The sequence below is a fragment of the Heliangelus exortis genome, chromosome Z, assembly GCF_036169615.1.
Source record: "Heliangelus exortis chromosome Z, bHelExo1.hap1, whole genome shotgun sequence".
Taxonomy (NCBI): domain Eukaryota; kingdom Metazoa; phylum Chordata; class Aves; order Apodiformes; family Trochilidae; genus Heliangelus; species Heliangelus exortis.
The window spans coordinates 39,202,275-39,223,487 of NC_092454.1; the positions used below are offsets into that span (position 1 = coordinate 39,202,275).

Here is a 21,213-nt window from a genome sequence, read left to right on the forward strand (position 1 = left end):
TAAAAATTTTCCTTGTTGGCAAAGCATCATTTAGCAGAAGTGCTGGAAATGCACTGTGTGAGTTTCTTCGTCTGTGGAGAGCAACCATGCTGTATAACTATGATTTCAGGGTGTATTTGATCTGTGCAGGAACTACTCAGGAGAAATATTTGCTTTGGCAAAACCATTATACCACTCTTGGATATTATGTAGCACTTAATTATGGAATACTTTTACTGTCTCCCTAATTCTTAGTGGCTTTGCTGAAGTATTGTGGATATCTATGGCTGCAGAAGATATGGAAAACACTTGACTGAGTAAACACCTCTGGAATGACACTGGTATTTTTGACATTTGATTTTGACCCTGTAAGAGAGATTTGTCTTGCTGAGAAGTAATTTAGTAAATTATTTAAGGCCATCTTAAATTAACACAGACAGGAGCTGTCTGAAGGACTTGAATGACTGATGACAAGAGTTGCAGAACTAGCCTAAGAAAAAAAATCCATCAGAAATTTCTACAGTTTTTTTTTTTAATATGTATCATCTTTGATACAGTAATATAAACATAAAGCCCAAGATATTTCACCTGCCAGATGTTAGACTCCTAAGCTAATTACATTTAGAGAGCTTAAAGTTTTATCCTCTAGTGGATACTGGATTTAGCACTGGCCTTCCCATTTATTACAAAGATACAATTTTAGGTCTAAATTAGATGGAGTTATGACATACCATATGACATGACAGTTTGTGTTCAGGGTGATTTTAATTCTAATGCTGATGGTGTGTTTAAGTTCAAGATGATTATACTCTTCCAAGCCTAGATATACTAACATTGTATATGATGGTATAAGCAGAGCTTCAAGTACTGTACCAAGCAGGTCTATCAGTTGGAGGTCTTTTTTTAAGTTGTGTTGCCTTGTAACCCTTGAGGTGTTATTAGGAGCATTGTATTACCTTTGGCTGTAAATGTTAAAGTACCTTGTATAACCATAATAGTTGCTTTTAAGCTGATGCAGTAAAGATTTTTCCTCACTTGTCTAAGCCTGAGTTATTTTAGAACTAGAGTGTTAGGGTATTTCAGACCTGAGGAAGGGAAAAAAAACCCAATTGCTTGAGACATGCTTTGCCTATGACAGCTGGGGCTGGTGCTGCTGGAAGCCACAAGGCAGGAGCCCAGGCTCCTTGGAACTTGTTCTTAGTTTTTTGCTACAATGCTGCTGTCTGATTTTAATCCTCAAATTTCACACTGTTCTGTGGTCTGCTGTCCTGTAGCCTGCAAGAGGAGAGGTTGGGCAGAAGCCATGACCTCATTGACTCAGTGGTTGCTACAGTTGCGTCTATGAATGGAAAACCTGTGAGACTTCCCCAAGGAAAAAAATGTGATTCTCCTTGCCTTTCATTGTTCCCTGCTTTTCCAGCAGGACCTGAGTGCTGGCCAGCAGCACACATACTGAACATATCCAGAATTTCAGTGTGATGCTTGGCGTTGAGTCTCAGCAGCTCTGGCTGCTAAGAAACTGCCGTGGGACAGAGACTGCACATCTCCACTGCTAGCCGGGCTCTGCTCTTTTCTCTCCCCAGTTTATTCCTCTACAATATTGTACCTAAAGCAGGAAGAAGACTTTGCTGCCACACACAGATGTTGCACCATATGTATTGATATTTGTTGCCAGAAATGGACGCTACCGAGAGCGTGAGCTCGAATCTGAAGCCCAGGACCGGAGCTATAGGCAGTTCAAGTCAGTAGCAGAGACCAACTATGACCAGCCTGGCACCACATCAGCTCTAGAGTGAGCTGCCTGGTTGCACCCAGCCTCACCTTTTATTGGCCCCAGGTCTTGGGCATGCTCAGTGGGGCCAGCCCTAACCGGGCACAGGTGAGACTGGGCACCAGCCTGGCTTGTCACCCGGTGATTCCTGGCACCTGTATCCTACAGATATTTGTGAATAGCTCTGGGCTGGCTTTTGCAGTGGGAAAAGGACAACGTGTGCCAGCTGCTGCATGAGGCCATTCCTCAGGGAAGGAGGATGCTCGCCTGGATTAATTTAGCTCTAGACAAACTAAGTAAAAACCCTGCAATGCTGTCCACTGCTAGCTTTCCACATGATAGTTGCCCTTTTGCTTATCCATGCTGACTCCATACATATTCACTGCTTGCTTGGCCATACTTTCAGTGTCCCCTATCTGAGTTTTGTCTCTCTTTTTCTCTTTAATCTATAGTATTCCTGTTGCACCAGCTTGACTGTTGTCTGAGGAGGATTTTCTAATTTCTTCTTCCAGGCATAGGACAGATTGAAGCACATGATGGCAGTTAAAGGGATAAAGCTACAATTTCATCTGGAAGTGGGACCTTCAGCAACTCTTCTTCACAGACTGAAGACCCACAACTTCATGTTAAATTCTGCAAGATAAAAATTGTAGATTCTAATATGAAATTTATAACCTCTTCAGTGTTAGGGTGGATTTTTTTTTGCCCAAGCTTATTTTCATTAAAGTGGAAAGGATTACACCTTCAGCTTTCCTCCAACTTCTGCTTTATAGTAGTGGCATTTTAACGTAGTGGACTTGACACATATTTTATTGATTTGAAAATATTTATTCAAGGAGGCCATCTCATGATATTTTAGGAAAAGCACTCTTTCACAAGACTGTTAGTGTGTATGCTAAAAATCATACTGCTTTGATAAACTGCTAGATTAATTTTCTCAGCATGTTATTTTTTTTTCCATTTTTCAAACTTTTTTCTGATAGTTTATTATACTGGAGGAGGTCTTACTGCAGTGTAGTTACACGAGGCTCCTTTCCCAAGAATTCTATTGAATCAATAGATAGAAATTAGTTTTGTTTCCCACAGGAAAAACGTCATTGCAATTTGTGGCATTTAAGAGAACAAGCAGTATGATTAAATTATCTCAGAGCAGCTATTATGCCATCACACTGTCCCATGCAGGTCTGTGAAGAAGAGTTGCTTCATGTGCAGGACAACCCTGGCTGGGAATGGTGATTTCTATGGAGGCTGGAAATGGTGATTTCTATAAAAATAGTTCGGTCTCCGATCTGGCTTGGCTTTGATTTCTAGACATTCAGGAAATGGAACTTTCAAAGCTGAAGTCAATGGGAAAATGTGCACTGTTCCCCCTCAGCAAGTGTGACTTTATGGAAATGTTAAAACGCACCTCATTGTTTGCATAGAGTCTCTTTTTGGCAAGAAATGGAATCTGTATAATCAATTACTCAAGAGACTTTCCTTCAAGGCCTTTGGGTTAGAAAGTGTGGATGCATTTTAAAAGAAAATATTTTTATACAAATGAGGTCATTTCACACTGAACCAAACAAATCCAAGATATATCAGTCATTTGACAGTGATGTGTTTGTGAATATGCATAAAATACTCAGAGGAAATATATGTCAAAATGCTAAAATAACTGCTGAGTCTGGACATTGTGTTCATTAATATAACCCAGTGATTGTACAGTGTAACTGGCAAGTTTTTCTGTACACTTACTAGAGAAAACCCCTGAACTGTATGGTTCAGTGGAAGAAACCATTCTATTTATATAGCAAGGATATATTCTATAAACCAGATTTCATGCGTGAGCTTCTCAGATGAGAAAATTGTTTTCCTGTGGTGTTGTAAATTCCAAATGACTGTATGCATACATCTTCAGAATAAAAACAATTAGTAAGCAGATGTCAACATAACGTGTTCGCTAAAAATCTTCCAGACAAGGCTATAACAAGGACTGTGTTCAGAATATGATGGTTTAGGTTACTCTGGCTAGCATACTGCACTGTCTCCCTCCCAGCAGTGCACTGCCATTAACTGGGAATGGAAATTTTGACTTCGCCCTTTCACTGATGTGGATATCTATAGTGCTCCATGTGGGTCTTAATGTTTTACACTAGGTTTGTTCAGTTTGGAGAAAAGGAGTCTGAAAGGTCAACTTATTGCTCTATGTGGCCTCCTGTAGAGGGGAAGTGGAGAGAGATGTGCTGGGCTCGTCTCCCTGAGATTCAGTGACAGGATGAATGGGACTGGTTTAAAACTGTACCCAGTGAGGACATTAGAACATGCACTTGGACATTAGGAAGTATTTCTTCACTGAGTGGGTCCTAAGAGACTGGACCAGGCTTCCTAGCGAGGTGGTCAATGCACGAAGCCTGTCAGTATTCCCTTAATAACATGTTTTAACTGCTGGTTAGACCTGGAGTGCTCAGGTAGTTAGACTAGACAAGTGTTGTAGGTTGCTTCCAATGGAAATTCCCTTCCCTTCCCTTCCCTTCCCTTCTCTTCCCTTCCCTTCCCTTCCCTTCCCTTCCCTTCCCTTCCCTTCCCTTCCCTTCCCTTCCCTTCCCTTCCCTTCCCTTCCCTTCCCTTCCCTTCCCTTCCCTTCCCTTCCCTTCCCTTCCCTTCCCTTCCCTTCCCTTCCCTTCCCTTCCCTTCCCTTCCCTTCCCTTCCCTTCCCTTCCCTTCCCTTCCCTTCCCTTCCCTTCCCTTCCCTTCCCTTCCCTTCCCTTCCCTTCCCTTCCCTTCCCTTCCCTTCCCTTCCCTTCCTTTCCCTTCCCTTCCCTTCCTTTCCCTTCCCTTCCCTTCCTTCTTCCCATTAGCATTAAAGAACTACCTGTAGTATCTTCGCATGTGCATATTTAGACAAACGTGACATTCTATATTTGTATGAAATCAAATGGTTGATTTACTTACAGGAATTTTATGCCTATATACAATTGTCATTAAGTCCTCTGGGATGACAAGTTTCTGGCTTTGTGTCTGATCATGCAAGCTGCAAAATTTCTCTTTCATATGTTTTCCCTAACTTTGCTAGGAGCTGAGGAAATAGGAAATATGGACAACATCCAGCATGTAATAGGGGCAGATACAGCAGCAGATACATAATCTGACATACAGTAACTTATTTTTTTGTTAAAAGGCGGTAGATAAGATATAGGACAGTATTTATCTATACCTCACTAAGATCTAACCAGATACTATAATACATGCTTGCAGATTATCTGTTGATGCAAGGTCTTGTACAGCTATAGGCATGCACATAAATAACTACATACAGACAAAATTCTTAATGTGACAAATTATTATTCCAATAAACTGGAACCGTGCATTGGCACAGTATTTATGATTGCATGGTCTAAAGAAATGTGTGATAAGTGTTCTCAATAATATTGTCCAGAATAAAAGAAACAGAAAAAAGTAATTAATTTGACATATTTTGAGGCATTACGGTGTACCTGTATCAGTCTCCACAAGTAACCATGTCTTTAGGTTTCAATTTTTTAAATAGTATGCAGATATTTGCAGCTGAATAGGCATCAGAAGAAGCACAGACAGCAGGTTGAGAGAGGTGATTCTTCTCCCCCCCCCCCCCCCCAATCTGCTCTGGTGAGATTCCAACTGGACCCCTGAGACTCCTACTGTGTCCAGCTCTGGAGTCATCAGCACAGGAAATACAGGGAACTGTTGCAGCAGGTCCAGAGGAGAACAATTCTGTTAGAGGAATGGAACACCTTTTTTATGAAAAGCTGATAGAGTTCAGCTCAATCATCCTGGAGAAGACAAGGCTCTGGAGAGACTTATTGTGGTGTTCCAATACTTAAAGTGTATTTGTAAGAAAGATGGGGACAGACTTTTTAGCAGGGCCTGTAGAAACAAGCCAAGGGCTAATGGTTTTAAACTAAGAAGAAGGCAGATTCAGAGTAGCTACAGGGAAGAAATTTTTTCCAAGGAGAGTGGTGAAACATTGGAGCAGGTTGCCCAGAGAGTTGGTAGAAACATTAAGGGTCAGGTTGGTCTCGGCTGTGAGCAGCCTGATATAATTGAAGATGCTCATGCCCACTGTAGGGGCATTTAGGCTGGATGACCTTTAAAGACCCCTTACAACCCAAGCCGTTCTATGTTTTTAAATAAGACAACACATTTTCACAGTGAACTGTAGAGAGTTTTGCAGTTTTGTCTTGTCAGGAAAACTTTCATTGATCCACATAGAAATAGTTTTAGATTGTTGAAGTTCTGCTTAAAGCTGTGTGGTGCACAGGCTCCTGGAATATTCTACACTCCTCTGGCTCCATTTGCAAAAGAAGGGTGTTTTTCCAAAACTTCTCATAGTCGTCAGGGCTAGTTCTTATAGGAGCCTTGATGCACAGAGTTTCTAATGCAAATTAGATGCCCCGGATCTCTGATTTACAGCTCCTCTAGGCAATAATGACATTGGTGGCTACCATTAATGTTTATGCATCTAAATCACAGGTATCAGTGGTAGAAAGATTCATCTTCTTCTGCTGAGTCCATCTCATTGTTTTTATTTTGTGGACACTTTTACAATGCTACCGGATCCTCAGATTGTGTTGGTGGTAGGCATTTGTAATTTGTCCCTGCAGACTCCAAGATATGAATTAGTTCTCGTAACATGTTACCATGCTTGGCATGATGTGTTCAGTGTGCTCTTAGCCTGCACAGTGATTAAATTTGTTGACTTAAATAACTTTCTCAACATGGCAACATAATCATGTGATTAGTTCCTGCAGGTACAGATAAGTCAAGATGACAGTGAATAGAAGCCTGAGACACCTCACTCAGCTGAGACCCAAATCTCATAATAAGGCTTTTAAGGTGGTTCTGCATAAGCCCTGAAAATCATTATTCCTTATTCAGAACTGTTGAAACTTTATTTGTTACTGATTATTGACAAATACTAGCAATAAAGAAGGGAAGTCCATGATCTGTGGCAATCCAGGCAGATATGGAGTCGGAGATAAAATGGTATGTAGAGTGTCTCGGTAGTTTGCTTCAGATGTTGGGAGGTCTGACCTTTCTGCAAAGAAGGAAACTTTAAAGAAAGGCAAGTTTCTATTATGAGGGTGTGGAAAATAAAGCATATACTAGCAGCAAGTGAAAAGGGAATAGTGATCACTATGTCATTAATCGGTATTTTTCATGTAGGAGAGATCTAGTTAAGAGGGTTGTTGATCCTGCTTTAAAGCAGTTAATGCTCTCTGTCCTTTTGCTTTTGCACAGATACACTCAGTCCACCTTACAAGCCTCCAGACTTTTTTAAATCAAATGGTGCCTAAGGCTAATTAATTGTCTGTTCCTGCTGAAAGGACCTCTGGATACTCTAAGATCTGAAGGGGGTGGTCAGCTCTTGGCTTTTGAAGAGGGCATCCACCAAGATGGATTTCAGCCTGAGCTGAAAGAGGAGCACAGTAACCTGGAGAGAAAGGCACACCATCAGATTTCTTAGTTTGTCTAGAGGTAGAAAGAGCTCTATGATTGTTCCTAGAAGTTTTAGAGAAATAGATTTCAGTGTGTATGCTACATGATAGTCAGTATTCTTAAGCTTCATATTTTATCCTACAGAAGAATAGTCATGACCGTGACATTAATTTGTGGGAAGGGGAAAATATACAGGATTTTTAAATAAAGAAAACCATGAAGCATTGCAAACCTCTATAGAGAATGTGCCATAAATCCTCTCATGACAAATTCAGGGATGTCTTCCTGTATTTTCATTCAACCAATAAGTAAAGGCCAGGGTGATATGGTACAGGTGGTAGAGATAGGCATGGTATGGATCTCAAGCAGAATTCTTGATCATGTCAATGCATCTGTCTAAGAATTTGAAGCGAACTTATGGAGGCACAGTAGAGAGATTAGCCTGCTAAGGGAAAATATTAATATAATTTATGACAAGTGAGAAATAAATATGTGATCTGAAGGTAAAATTCTTTTATGTATTTGTATGTTTGGGTGCATACACAGATACAAATAGCACCAAGGAAAAGGTGCAGAGTTGGTTCCTAGTAGTAAATGGCTATCTTGCTTTGGGAGAGTTGAATGGAATTTTAGTAGTTATGTCCCATGAAACAGTTCAGAAGAAGTACAAGCTGTCAGGAAACTAGATGTGTGTAAATTTAACTTTGGTTTCTCTCTGGACATTTTGTATTATTTACATTTATAGAAACTGGCTCCCATTTAGAACAGCTAATGCAGACATTGCAGCAGAGTCCTGACTGCTCTAATGTTGATGTCACTTTTGTTGTCACCCTTTCTGGATGTATCATGAATCTTTGACAAATATAGCTTTCAGAATTGAATTTTCAACCTTTATTTTTCTGTTTTGAGTTTCTTTTTGGTTGTTGTTGTAATCTACTGCTCCATACCCAGCTGCTTGTTCCTGGGGAGAACTATGTATAAAATAAATTTCCAGATCATCTAAAGAATGGAGAATCATGACAGAGTCACCTTACTAAAAATACAGTTTAATCACGTTTTTTCATTTTAAATGGTGAAAGTGATTTAGATACTGGTTATGCAAAAGACAAACATTTCTGTGAATGTTTTTGTGTTCGGGAATCAGAATCATGGAATGTCTAGGGTTGGAAGGGACCTTAAAGATCATCTGGTTCCAACTCCCTTGCATGGGCAGGGACACCTCCCACTAGATCAGATTGCTCAAGGCCCCATCCAACCTGGCCTTGAACACTTCCAGGGAGGGGGCAGCCACAACTTCCCTGGGCAACCTGTGCCAGTGTCTCACCACACTCAAATTAAAGAATCTCTTCCTAATGTCTAACCTAAATTTCCCCTCTTCAAATCTGAAATAATTTCTGCTTGTCCTCTTGCTAAACACCCATGTTTAAAAGCCCTACCCCAGCTTTCTTGTAGGCCCCCTTTAGATAGTGGAAAGCTACTATAAGGTCACCTCTGAGCCTCCTCTTCTCCAGGCTGAACAACCCCAACTTCTCAGCCTAACTTGACAGGGGAGGTGCTTCAGCCCTTTGATCATTTTCGTGGCTCTCCTCTGGACATGTTCAAGGAGCTCCATGTCCTTCTTATGCTGGGAACTCCAGAACTGAACACAGTACTCCAGGTGGGGGTCTCACAAGAGCAGAGCACAGGGCAAGAATCCCCTCCGTTGACCAGCTGTCTGTCCTTCTTTTAATGCAGCCCAGGAACAGACTTAGGTAAAAAAGAAACAAAACAAACCACCACCCTCTCAGAACTTGAATATCTCATTGTAATATACATTAATTTGATAGAAACATCAGTATCATAATGAAAAATAATAAAATAATAGCATTCAAAAAATGTTACCCAATGAAGTCCTACTAGCAGGGGATTTAAGTAGGTGTTCAGGGAGATTTGTAACACTAACTAAATTGGAAATATTCCTTAGTGAACAGTATGCCAAGGTGAGCTGTGTGTTCTCACTGCCAAAATGAACTCTTTAACACAAAATACGTCTTGGATGATGGTAATGGGAAGCTTCCCAAGATTTCACACATTTCTTGATAATCTCCGCGGAACACTAACACTTTCCATATGTTTTCCTGGTTGGCAGGTGGAGTGGATACAACAGCAGGTGGTTAAAAGAAGGATAAAGAGAGATTATAAACCTGGTGGTACCCAATCCACTTATTTCAATGATCCCAAGTGGCCAAGCATGTGGTACATGGTAAGTACACACATTGTCTCTGTTTCATGTTAGCATTTAGTTGAGAGATATTTTGAAAAGGGGCAGAATAGTATGTTCAGAAAAAGCAAATTTTGTTTTTTTAAATGTAATTAATGAAGGTCTGTAAACTCCTTACAAGTCTTATAAAGAAGTCCCGGTGAGCCCTGCAGTAGGAAACATTTATTAATGCACTCATTCATGAATTATTCCCATTGCCAGATGACTTGGGAATTACTTACTAGAGCATAAGCTATGAGCAATGGGACAGAAAAGAACTTAGCCACAACCTGTGAAAGCAGTGAAACCACTTGTTTTCAATGCACATAATACACTGTCTCTAGTCTCAATGTGGTATGTCATGTATCCTGTTCAGGAATGTTTCAGTAATTAACAATTTATTTGATGAAATAAATGGATTGCACTGCTTCCCGTCTGACATGAGTTTCATGTTTCCTAAGTATTTTCTAAGCAATTTTTTTCTTTTGCTAGTTATAGCTAAAATCTGAAGTGAAATTTTTGTGTTGATGGTGTTTTAAAAAATACCCTCATTTTGCCTAGGGAGGTGGGAATCATAGGACAGTTTGGGTGGGAAGGGATCTTTAAAATTCATCTAGCTGAACCTCTCCTGCAGTGAGCAGAAATATCTTCAACTTGATCAGGCTGCTTAGAGCCCCGTCAAACCTGACCTTCAGTGTTTCCAGGGATGGGGCTTCTACCTCCTCTCTGGACAACCTGCTCCAAAGTTTCACTTCCCTCTTTGGAAAAAAAATTTTCCTCTGTAGCTCGTCTGAATCTCCCTTCTATTTAGTTTAGAACCATTATCCCTTGTCCTACTGCTATAGACTCTGCTAAAATGTCTGTCCCCATCTTTCTTATAGACTCATTTTAAATACTGGAATACCGCAATAAATTCTCCCCAGAGCCTTGTTTTCTCCAGGCTGAGCAACTCCAGCCATCTCAACCTTTCTTCACAAGCGTTCTATCCCTCTAATAATTTTTGTGACCCTCCTCTGGATCTGCTGCAATAGGTCCCTGTCTTTCCTGTGCTGACAGCTCCAGAGCTGGACTCAGTACTCCAGGTGGGGGTCTCACCAGAGTGGAGCAGAGCAGAGCAGACGGAGGGGCAATCACCTCCTTCAGCCTGCTTGCCGTACTTCTTGTGATGCAGCCAAGGACATGGTTGGTTTTTGGAGCTGTGCACACACATTTTTTGTCTCATGTCTAGCCTTTCATCCACTGGTACGATGAAAAGTTGTATTTCGTAGGCAATTGGCTCCAGCTGACACTTCTCCATTTGGCTGGTAACAGACTTGCTCTCTTTCTCTCCTGTCTTGTTGTTGTAGTTCTAGATCCCTGCATGTTGTTTTCTTGCTGCGTCACCTACATTGCTGATATTAAGATTTTCTGAAGGTTTTAAGACTTGCTATTTTGAATAGCTTCAGCGAGGGAGGAAAACATGCCTTCCTGGCAACATTATGTAAAACTGTTTTCCTCTAAGTAGATATTATCTTACTTTTAAGCCAACAGTTTAGTATTTCAGGTAAATGAACAAGTTTGTCCTAACACTGCTTTGAAAATATTTCAAAGTTTTAGTCATTTCATTGTAATTAATTTTTGCACACACTGAAAACCAAAAAATGCCAACTGTCATGTGTAACTAACAGCTAGCAGTTGCTGGTAATCCTTATCTTCATGGATATATCATATGAGCATGTCATCAGTCAGGAAGTCTAGCAGATTTGCAGTTCAGTTTCCTGTTTCTTTATATTTTAATGAAAGTCTACGTAATAACTTTATTCCCAAAATTCCTCGTATTTTTCTTCAAGAACTGTACTGCTGACAGTTCTGGTGGAAAAACTGTTACACATTACTCTGAGTTATTATAGATCTATGTCTTTCAGGATGTAAATCTTTTCATACCGTAGAAATTTATTTCATTTCTGGTTTATCCCAGAACTGAGTTGAAGTAACCAAAGGGTTTTTTAGCAGTTCATTGCCCACTTTGAAAACAGCTTTAATCCAAATGTAGGCTTTTTCAGTTGTTTGTGAAATTTGTATTACTTTAGGGTCATGAGGTCATGGCAGATCCTTTTTCCAGTTTATTGAAATGTGTATTCTTGTCTGTCTCCTCTACTGTGTATGTTTAATTAGTTTGCCTGTCCTAAAATATGGGCATAAGGTGACAGACAGATTTGAATAAATGGCAGTAGATTGTGATATTGTCTCCTGTGAGTCCTCATTTTCTAAAAATTTTATTTCAGCATTTTTAATTGAAGCTAGACAATAACAGTGATTTATCTTTAGGTAGTCTATCATTATTGCTACAGACTTTCAGCTCTATGGTGGTCAAAAAGAGAGAGGATGAATTTCAAGAGAATAATATTGGTCAAGCAAAAGCCCACCATATATCACGTAGGGCTTATTATGTCATTTTTCCTTGGTGATCCTAGATTTCTATACAAGGTTTTTAGCGCCACCATTGCTTAGTTGCTTATAGTAATTGCCTCTAATTTTGTTCAGGTAGGTAGCAATCTTGTATTTATTATCAATTTTGTTGCCTAGCCACACTGTTTCACAGTATTGCCAGTCTGATTCAGAAAACACTTTAGGTCAGAAAATGGACTTTACTGTTTCTCTTGTACTGCTTTCAGAATATTGTAATTTGTATAGCTTTTGAGGAGAGTCTGACAGACCCTCAGGCCCTCTGGAAAGGGCCTGTACCTGACTGATTGCATTTACCTCTGTTTGCAATATCTTTAGAAATAATGGTTTGGTGACATTTTGTTGAGAGTGAATACATTGTTTCAGAGGAACACAGGTAGGAATATGTGAATGTGAAATACGTGAATGAATATGTGACTTCAGGACTAACTTGGGTTATTACCAGATATCCTTATATGATTGTATTTGTGATTGTAACCGGAGCTACTTTTGGTAATTTTATTTACCTTTATTAATTGAAGGGAAAAAAAGGAATTTGAGGTTAGTTAATGGTTTCAGTCACTGCTATGTCAGAAAAAGGTTTTTAGGCTACTAACTGTAGACGTGTTATTGAGAAAGTAATAAAGTATTATCATGTACAGGTTTGCATTTGGATTAATAAGTAACTTCATTGCGGGTTAAGATTGGTACCTTTGCCCGCTGAACTGGCATAATCTCTAACAGGGCTGTAAATGTAGCTCCAGTTTGTTGACACAAGTCCTTTTATTCAAAGTCTTTGTCAAGCAATATCTGACTAATGTTTTTCCTCCCTCAGATTTTTCTTCACAAATACTACCCCTTGTAATTTTAATTGTCAGGGCTAGAAATAATAAATTTTTGTTTGTGTGGTATCCAAAGCAAGAAATTACAAGAGAGATTCAGGCCTCCGATCCCTTTTGGGCCATCATAAAGTTAAAAGGTATCTCTCAAAAACTATCCTGCGAACAAATAAAAAGGTCTTATTTTTGTCCATTTACTCTAAACATTCCTAGAAAGGTCAGACAATTTAGGAATATCGTCATGTAGCACCTTGCATTTCTGTGGAAGCTAAAGCAGACCGAGCTTCCAGAGCCAATTATTACCTAAACAAGTATACATGTACTTTTCATTCCTGGTGAATTATCTATTGAGATATTAGAGCCTCTCATGCTTTCTCATAGCAAGGAAAGAGTAATTTTCCTCTGACTTCTCTCCCTCAAAGCAAGAAAAATTAGAACAAATGCAAATGCTTTATCATGACTTCTGAATCACAAGGGACCTGTGCTTAAGAGTAAAATAGGATATTTTTATATCCTGTTCAACTGTTATTCAAAATTGACCTACAGAATTGGGTCCAGCTTGCTCAAAATAAAACCAAAATCCCTTTCCCAGTTCTTGAATCAGGAGAGAGTAACTGTCCTAGACTTATAGAGTCCTATAATGCCATTGCCAGAGCTCAGCTATCTTTGTATCATCAAGTTAAACATAATAAATGTCTTCTCTTTCATTAATGTTGGCAAAATAACCTTGTCAATGACTGGATGAACTATACACAATCAGTTTGCATAACTGAAAAAGGTCAAAGTCAACTCTGAAGACCTACTGCTATCTGAAACTGTTTTACTTAACTTGTAATAACAGGGTCTTTGGAATGGCTAAAGGGACTTCGTGCCTATCTAGTTTCACTGTACCTGTCACTTGGTTTAATGAGTTCCCTCATCTTCCCTGCATGGAAAAACAGTCATAAAAAAAAGTTGCTGTGCACTTCAGAAGAACTTTATAATGATCATCTGAATCTGGAATCACACAGGCACATAAGCATAGATTTCTGCAGCTATAATCTTGCTTTTCTGTGGTGGTGGGCTCCACTGCATATTTTTTTAAATAGAATTTAACTGCAAGACATTAATATAGCTGTCATTTATTTTTTAACAAACCATTTTTGGACTACAGAGATGCTGACTGTGACTTCACAGTTAGTTCAGAAAGGCACAAGTATTTTTCAACACTGATCAAGGATAATTCTCTCCAGTGCTGTTATTATCCCTTCTATTGTTAATAATTGCTAGTTCTGGCAGGATTCTCTGAATTTGGAGAAATTTCCCCTTCATACCAATTTCTTCCCAATCTACATGGTCTAGTTACTAGTGGACAGGAATTGAACAAACAGTAGGGTGTTTCTGTGGAAGTAAGAATTTTTCTGTGGAACTAAGAAGGATAAGTATAATGATTAGAGATGTGAGGCTAGAGGCAGAGGCACTGTTCTGTTAGAGCACCTAAGAATAAATGTGATAGTTAGAGGGTATAAGCAAAATGTTTTCTTATCCCTGACTGCCACTTTATCAGAGAAAGAGGAAATGTGTATCAAGAGGTTACTCCCTTTAGCTGGAGTAGTAATGGCACAGAGAAAGCTGGAACTTCCATTGCAGTAAATCACTGGGGAAAGATGGTGTTCCTCTGAGGATCTACAGACTAAAATCATTGAGCTACCCACAAAAAAAAAAAAAAAAAAAATGTAACTTTAAAAATGGGTTATACGCAGAGAAGAAGCTAGCCAGACTCCCTGAAATGCATCCTTGGGGGTCATTCTGAAAAGTTTTATACCTCTGAAACTTGCCTGAGAATATATAGCAATAGCTGACACTATCATTAAAGCTGTAAACCACAGCAAGAAGTGGAACATGAAAACTTGCTTCTCTGTTTCTCTGATTATGAATAGTCACATTCATAAGCTGTTTGGAATGAAGGGGGAAAGACACCATCTATTATATATATAAACCAAAGAAAACACTGTCTTTTAGTTGCAATTGCTAAACTCATCCCACACCAGCATACAATATGATTCAGATCCTCACTGAAGTAAAACATTGATTTTGTTTTACATGAATCTTAGGTACACAGTGGTGTCAACTCACCTTCTGTCTTAAATAATTTTAAGGTGTGCTTTTGCTACAAATCTGATCTCTACAAATTAAGTACTTTGATTTGAAAGTTATTTTTCTTTTTCAGAGTATCTTTTATTTTCTCAACCACTCTTATTTTCTCTTCATGCTTCTTCCCTGTTATTCTGTCTTTCTAGACATAAACTGTGCTTTGGGAGAGTAGATGGAAGACAAAAAGAATTTAGAAAAGTGCTAAAAGCAGACAACCTCACAGTCTTATGTTGGGAATCCAAAGGAAGGGCTTTTGTAAAGCTGCGTTGTACCTCTCATTAGCCTGCTAGTTTTCTCTGGGTGGCAGCAAAATAATAAAAAAGGACTGTAAGACAGTATAAGGTACAAAGTCTTTTTAAAAATAGGAAAAACATATCTGTTAAATATAATGCACTTCAGTTGCAGAAGAAGTTGTATTTTCATACAAGACTTCTGAAAAGATACTCTTAATAGAAATCTGTACCCCTAAGGAAAAACACAGTGCCTGGCTGTGCTGGTTCTCTGGCTTATTCTACGATGAATTAGCTCTGCAGGATTTTGAAACAACATTCCCAGTTTCCCAAATTTGACTGAAAGGACAAGGAGATGCACCAATGCAAAGTGCTTTAGGGGACTCAAGGTGGAAGAGGATTATAGCAGTGCCAGAAGGGCACAATAAAACTATTGGAAACAGTGGAAGCTGCTATTTCACAGAATCACAGCATACTAGGGGTTGTAAGGGACCTCAAAAGATTATCAAGTCCAACCGTCTGGCCAGAGCAGGATGACATAGGAACTCGTCCCGGAGGGTGTTGAACATGTCCAGAGAAGGAGACTCCTCAATCTCAGTGGGCAGCCTGTTCCAGTGCTCTGTCACTCTCACAGTGGAAAAGCTTTTTCTTATATTTATACAGAAAATCCTGTTCACCTGTAACCTTTATTTCTATCATTGGACATCACTGAGAAGAGCCTGGCTCCAGCCTCCTGGCACTCACCCTTTACATACTTATAAACACTAATGAGGTCACTCCTCAGTCTCCCCCAAGCTAAAGAGACCCAGCTCCTTTAGCCTTTCCTCATAAGGGAAATGTCCCATTCTCCTAATCATTGTTGAGGCTCTGCTCTGGACTCTTTCAAGCTGTTCCCTGTCCTTCTGGAACTGAGGGACCAGAACTGGACAAAATATTCCAGATGCAGCCTCACTAGGGAAGAGTAGAGCAGGAGGAAAACCTACTAACCACACCCCTTCTAATAGACCCCAGGATGCCATTGGCCTTCTTGGCCACAGGGACATATTGCTGGCTCATAGCCATCCATTGGGACCCCGAGGTCCCTTTCGTCTACTCTGGTCAGTTCCCACCCTATAAAGGTACCCGGGATTGTTCTTTCCTAGATGCAAGACTTTATACTTGCCCTTGTATTTCATTAAATTTCTCCTCCCTGCCCAACTCTCCAGCCTGTCCAGGTCCCTCTGAATGGCAGCACAGCCTTCTGGGGTGTCAGCCACTCCTCCCAGTTTTGTGTCATCAGCAAACTTGCTCACAGTGCACTCTGTACTCTCATCCAGGTCAGTGAATACGTTGAATTGTACTGGTCCCAGTAGCAACCCCTGAGGACCTCCTCTCCATAACCCTCTGAGTTCTTTCCTTTAACCAGTTCACAACCCACCTCACTACCCAACCATCCAGAGCATATTTCCATAGTTCTGCTGCGAGGATTTTGTGGCAGATGATTCCAAATGCCTTCCCTGGAATCTAGATAAATGACATCCATTGCACTCTCATCATCTATCTACCTGGTCATGTCCCCATGAAAGGCTGTCAGGTTGGTTAAACATGACTTCCTCTTGGTAAAACCATGTTGAGTACCCCTAATGACCCTCTTGTCCTTGGTATGCCTAGAGACAGTGCCAAGGATAAGCTGTTCCATCAACTTTCCAGGGGTGGAGATGAGGCTGACTGGGCTGTAGTTACCAGGGTCCTTCTTCTTACCCTTTTAGAAGACTAGAGTGACATTTTCTTTCCTGAATTTTCTTTGTTAATTACCTGGATGAGGCAGCTATATAGTGTTGTTGCACACAGATGTGCTGTAGTGTTACTGAGACTTTTAGGAAGCCGTTTAAAAGACTTGTTGAGAAGCTTAACTCATCAGCCAGTATTTATCAGTCATCCTTTTGAATGTGTTCCGTAAGATTTCTGTTATAGACGGATGAAATATAGTTTATACTACAATTGAGAGCAGTCTATACAGACTGATGAGATCTCAAATGGTTGTGTCTAGGACTAGCTGTCTTGAGCTCTGTAGCTGTAACACCAATATTCAGGAAAAATAGCTTGCTTTTCAGTTTCCATGAGGACTGTGAATTCAGCATGGCTTTGAGCTTCTGCAAAGGGTTTGGTGAACCCAGCTTTGTTTCTTCAGAAAACTCCTCTTGTATGCTACATTGTATTTGTGCGTTCCCAGGTGAGCAACACAAGCATTCTCAGGGAGGCAGACACTCCTGCTCTGACACAGTATAATTGACTTTGGATTGCAGCCAGAATGGGGCTAATAAGCCTTTATCAGCAGTAAATAATGTGTCTCCTATGGTCCTGTAGCTATGCAATAAAATAGAGGTGAAGAGAGAGAGGCCAGTTGCCTCCCTTATGCCACTGGTGAAATATGCAGGAAGCTGACTTATCCTGTCCCTCTCTTCCAACTCCTAAGTGTGAGTGGCAGAGCAAAGAAAAGGATTTCGTGTCCCTTGTGTGTCCCTGGCACCTGTCGAGACAGGCTGGAGAGAGGAGGTCAGATGGGGTCCTAGCACAATCCTGGTACAGAGGGGCAGAATTTCATCTGCCACACAGCAAATTAATATGTCACGCTGTTTTATGACCTCCTAAAAGTTTATTTCCAAGCCACCTATGCCAGGCATCAACAGCTAAGGAAAAAGCTTTTTATCCTTTTATTAGTCTCCCAAGAATTTTTCTTTCCATTTGTGCCATGGAAGCCAAATAATTGTTCTTTCCGAGGTGGCGTGGCATCCTTTAAAGTGTTTTGCTTATTTTGTTACTTGCTTTGGTTGTTGCATACAATTTTTTGTATTCTTCATAGGTTCTACTGCGTGCATTGATTGAGCTTTTGGTGTTTTAGAAAGTTAAGAATACAATCTTTGACTTGATTTCATTGGAAGTTCTGCAAGAAAGAATCAGACTGCCTGTCAAAATGTTACCTTGCAAACACATGTGGAAATACACCTCTTGTTCCCCGTGTCAAGGTGGAACAGAAGGTCAGGTGATACACAGTATGACCTAAATTCATTTACTGTTGGAAGACCTCAGAGTACCTGAAGTAATCAAAAACCTGTAGAAGTGGATTTATCCCTATGTACCAAAAAGAGCTTATTGGTGCAAATAGTCTAGCAAGATTAGCAAATAGTTTAGACCAGACAGGCTACATGTTTCCTTCCTCTGGGACATTAAGTTCTGACTTAAACAACCCTGGAAGTACCCGGGAAACACAAAATGGAAGCCAGTACTGCTCAGTTGTGCCTGCGTTTTTTCTGAACCAAGAAGCAGCGATACTGACATCATTACCGTACTTGCTTTGGGAGAAATTTTCTGGACTGGCAGAGATTTGGTAATAAATTGTACAGCAATAACACACATTCCTCTGCTTATATACTACAGTGATTTTATTTCAGAGGGAGAGCATCCATTCCTGTTTTATCTTTCAGGAATTTATTTTAAATGGATTTTTTTATGGGCAACAGCTGAGTCATATGGAGAAGCTGTGCATACTTTTCTGTATAATGTAGTCTGTGAAATATCATTTGTTTATAATGCAGTGTTTTCTCAAACTGACTTTTTCTGTCCAGTTCTAACAATTAGTGCCATAATAATAGTGCCACAAAACTTTTGCTGAATTTCTAATGATATATGATAAATAGCTGCCTTAAGCTTTATTTCAAAATAAACAACTAATAATAAATTACATGGAGTATAAATGGATATAAAATTGCTAACATTAACAACTGTAAAGTATGCCATACTGGGACATCATTTTGTGTATTTTAGTTCTTATCTCTTATAGCATTTCTGCAGGAAAAACATGACCAGAACTGCACAGCCACAGTACAGAAAAAGCAATCCTAAAGCTTGCCTGTCTTTTGGTGTGACTGCTACAGAATGAAGTGGTGTTACATGTCCACTTTACCCTCATCAGAAGCAAACTCATATTCTATGATACTTATACACATTTATGACACAAACAGTAGCTGCAATACATCCCAGTCAGGGAGCAAAAATTAATATTGTTCTTTCATCAGGTAGCTTCCTTACTGATCTATTCAGAGGAGAGCCTGGTATGGGTAGTGTCTGCTGCAAAGCAGAAATTGGAGAACCTCTGTTCATATCTGGGATGTTAGGTCTTGTACCAGTCTTTAAATATAATATGGGCATCACTTTACTGAAGACAGATGCCATGTGACATAAAATATGTGATATGAGAATGGGGACATCAAAACTCCAGCTTCCCTGATTCCTACATCCATTCTCTTATTATGTCTTCTCTCTATGCCATGAGTAAATGCTGTGACAAAAATTACAAGCATGCAGAGAACCTTAGTTCTTGCTGACCCTTTTTTATCTCCTTTTTCAATAATTTTTAAGCAAGCAAACGAAAAAACCCAATAGAAGAAACAAGTACAATGAGGATGGAGACTTCAATAAAATGTATTCAACACAACTTCATTAGGTGCATTCATCCTTGGCATTGCTTGTAACTACTCCTGATGTCACAAAATCCCTGCTCTGTGTTACATTTGCAGCTTAAACCCTGTGAGGAGGATTTTCTTCTATCCAAACAAGAAACACAGCAGAGGAGGGAAAATGTATAGCAAACTTTTACCAGTGCCAGCACGTGTTTGCACATCTGCATGACTTTTAAATACAGTTTTGATGAAAATTAACCTAAAGAAATTAAGCAATCATTCTGAACACAGTCACTGAATACAGGAAGCCCTATCAGCAGAAGATCTCAAACCTCCTCAAAGAGAGCTTTTTGGAAAACACACCAGTTCTAAAGTGTGGAGCAATACAGACAACATCTGTGCTTGCTCTTTTGCTGTGGAGGTTATAAATTCTGCAAAAAGTTAAACACTGGCTGTTTCAAAATAAACTCCTTTCCGGCAAACAGCAGAAATGCATGGTGATCAGAGGGAGGGAAGTGTGTAAGAGGGAATAGCCTGAGACAGCCCCAAGAGATGCAAGTATGAATATTTTATAGTATTGATACCACTTTTGTCTCACCTTTACTGTTGCATTAGAGTCCGCTACTTTATGAACACCATGCCAGTTTAGTATGTAATTGCCCTGTATTTATCTGTTTTATATTAATTCCTAACAGAACAAAGTAAGTTTTTTTCAGTTTCTAAAACAATTCAAAAATATATTAAACACAAGTAGTACAAGCACAAAAGCCTAAGAAGAGGCATATATAAATTTACGTAAGAGACTAAACATTAAGTATATATCTGTCTTTCAGGTAAGAGAGTTTATAAACAGTTAACTACAGCATAGAGATAGTGTTTCTAGCCAGAAATCCTGTATAGAAAAAAAAAAACTAACAAAGACAAGTTAATTAGAAGAAAAATGTTTCAGAAGTTACAAAAATGTTGAATAACTTCTCCTTCATTCAATTTCCTTCTATTCTTCCACATCCAGGTCTAATGTTGAATCAAGAGGAGACATCTTTTTCTTTTGAGTCTCCTGGTCTGGCTCAAGTAGACCATTGAGGAAGGTTTGTTAAATGCAAGCTTTCATACTCAGTGTTAGAATGGGCTTTGTGTGATTGCAACTGCTGAAACAGTAAATTCTAAATAACCCTGATTAACTAAGTCCCCTTCTATGTGAATTGAAGTTTTCATAGAGGGATTAATACAACCCACCTATAAAGTGTTACAGCCCTTAAATCTTCATAAGGAGTCAGTCTGCTTACAGAAAACGGGGTTCTGGAAAAAAACCCTGAATTCTTGTAGCCCACTGAATTTGTGTCTCCAGATTACCTCAAAGCCCTGGTCTGATGATGAAGTTGCCCAGGACAACAACAAGGATAAGCTCAAGGCTTTATGTGTCACATACTATGACTGACATTGTCTTTGTCCCCAGCTTCTCCATCCTATCCCCATCCATTGCATTGTGTCTTATGATCTACCTGAACAGCAGAGACAAAAACAGTAAAGGAAGAGGGATCAGCATTAAGTTTTCTGTCAACATAAGCTGGAAATGCTTGAAGCTCTTGTGCAACAAGAAAACCATGATAGAGTTGCCATCACAGAAACATGGTGGGGTGCATCCCATGATTGGAGTGCTGGGTTAAATGGCTGTAGGCTGTTAGGAAGGGATAGGCATGGA

At 39.7% G+C, this 21,213-nt stretch overlaps 1 protein-coding gene across 2 annotated transcripts in view; it reads left to right on the forward strand.

Moving 5' to 3' along the window:
* The window catches only part of PCSK5 (proprotein convertase subtilisin/kexin type 5), a 260,142-nt gene that overhangs the window by 39,778 nt on the left and 199,151 nt on the right, over positions 1-21,213 (forward strand). For both annotated transcript variants that reach the window (XM_071731597.1, XM_071731598.1), the window contains exon 3: positions 9,336-9,449. In XM_071731597.1, coding sequence (XP_071587698.1) covers positions 9,336-9,449 — 114 coding nt within the window. The remainder of the gene's footprint in view (positions 1-9,335; positions 9,450-21,213) is intronic.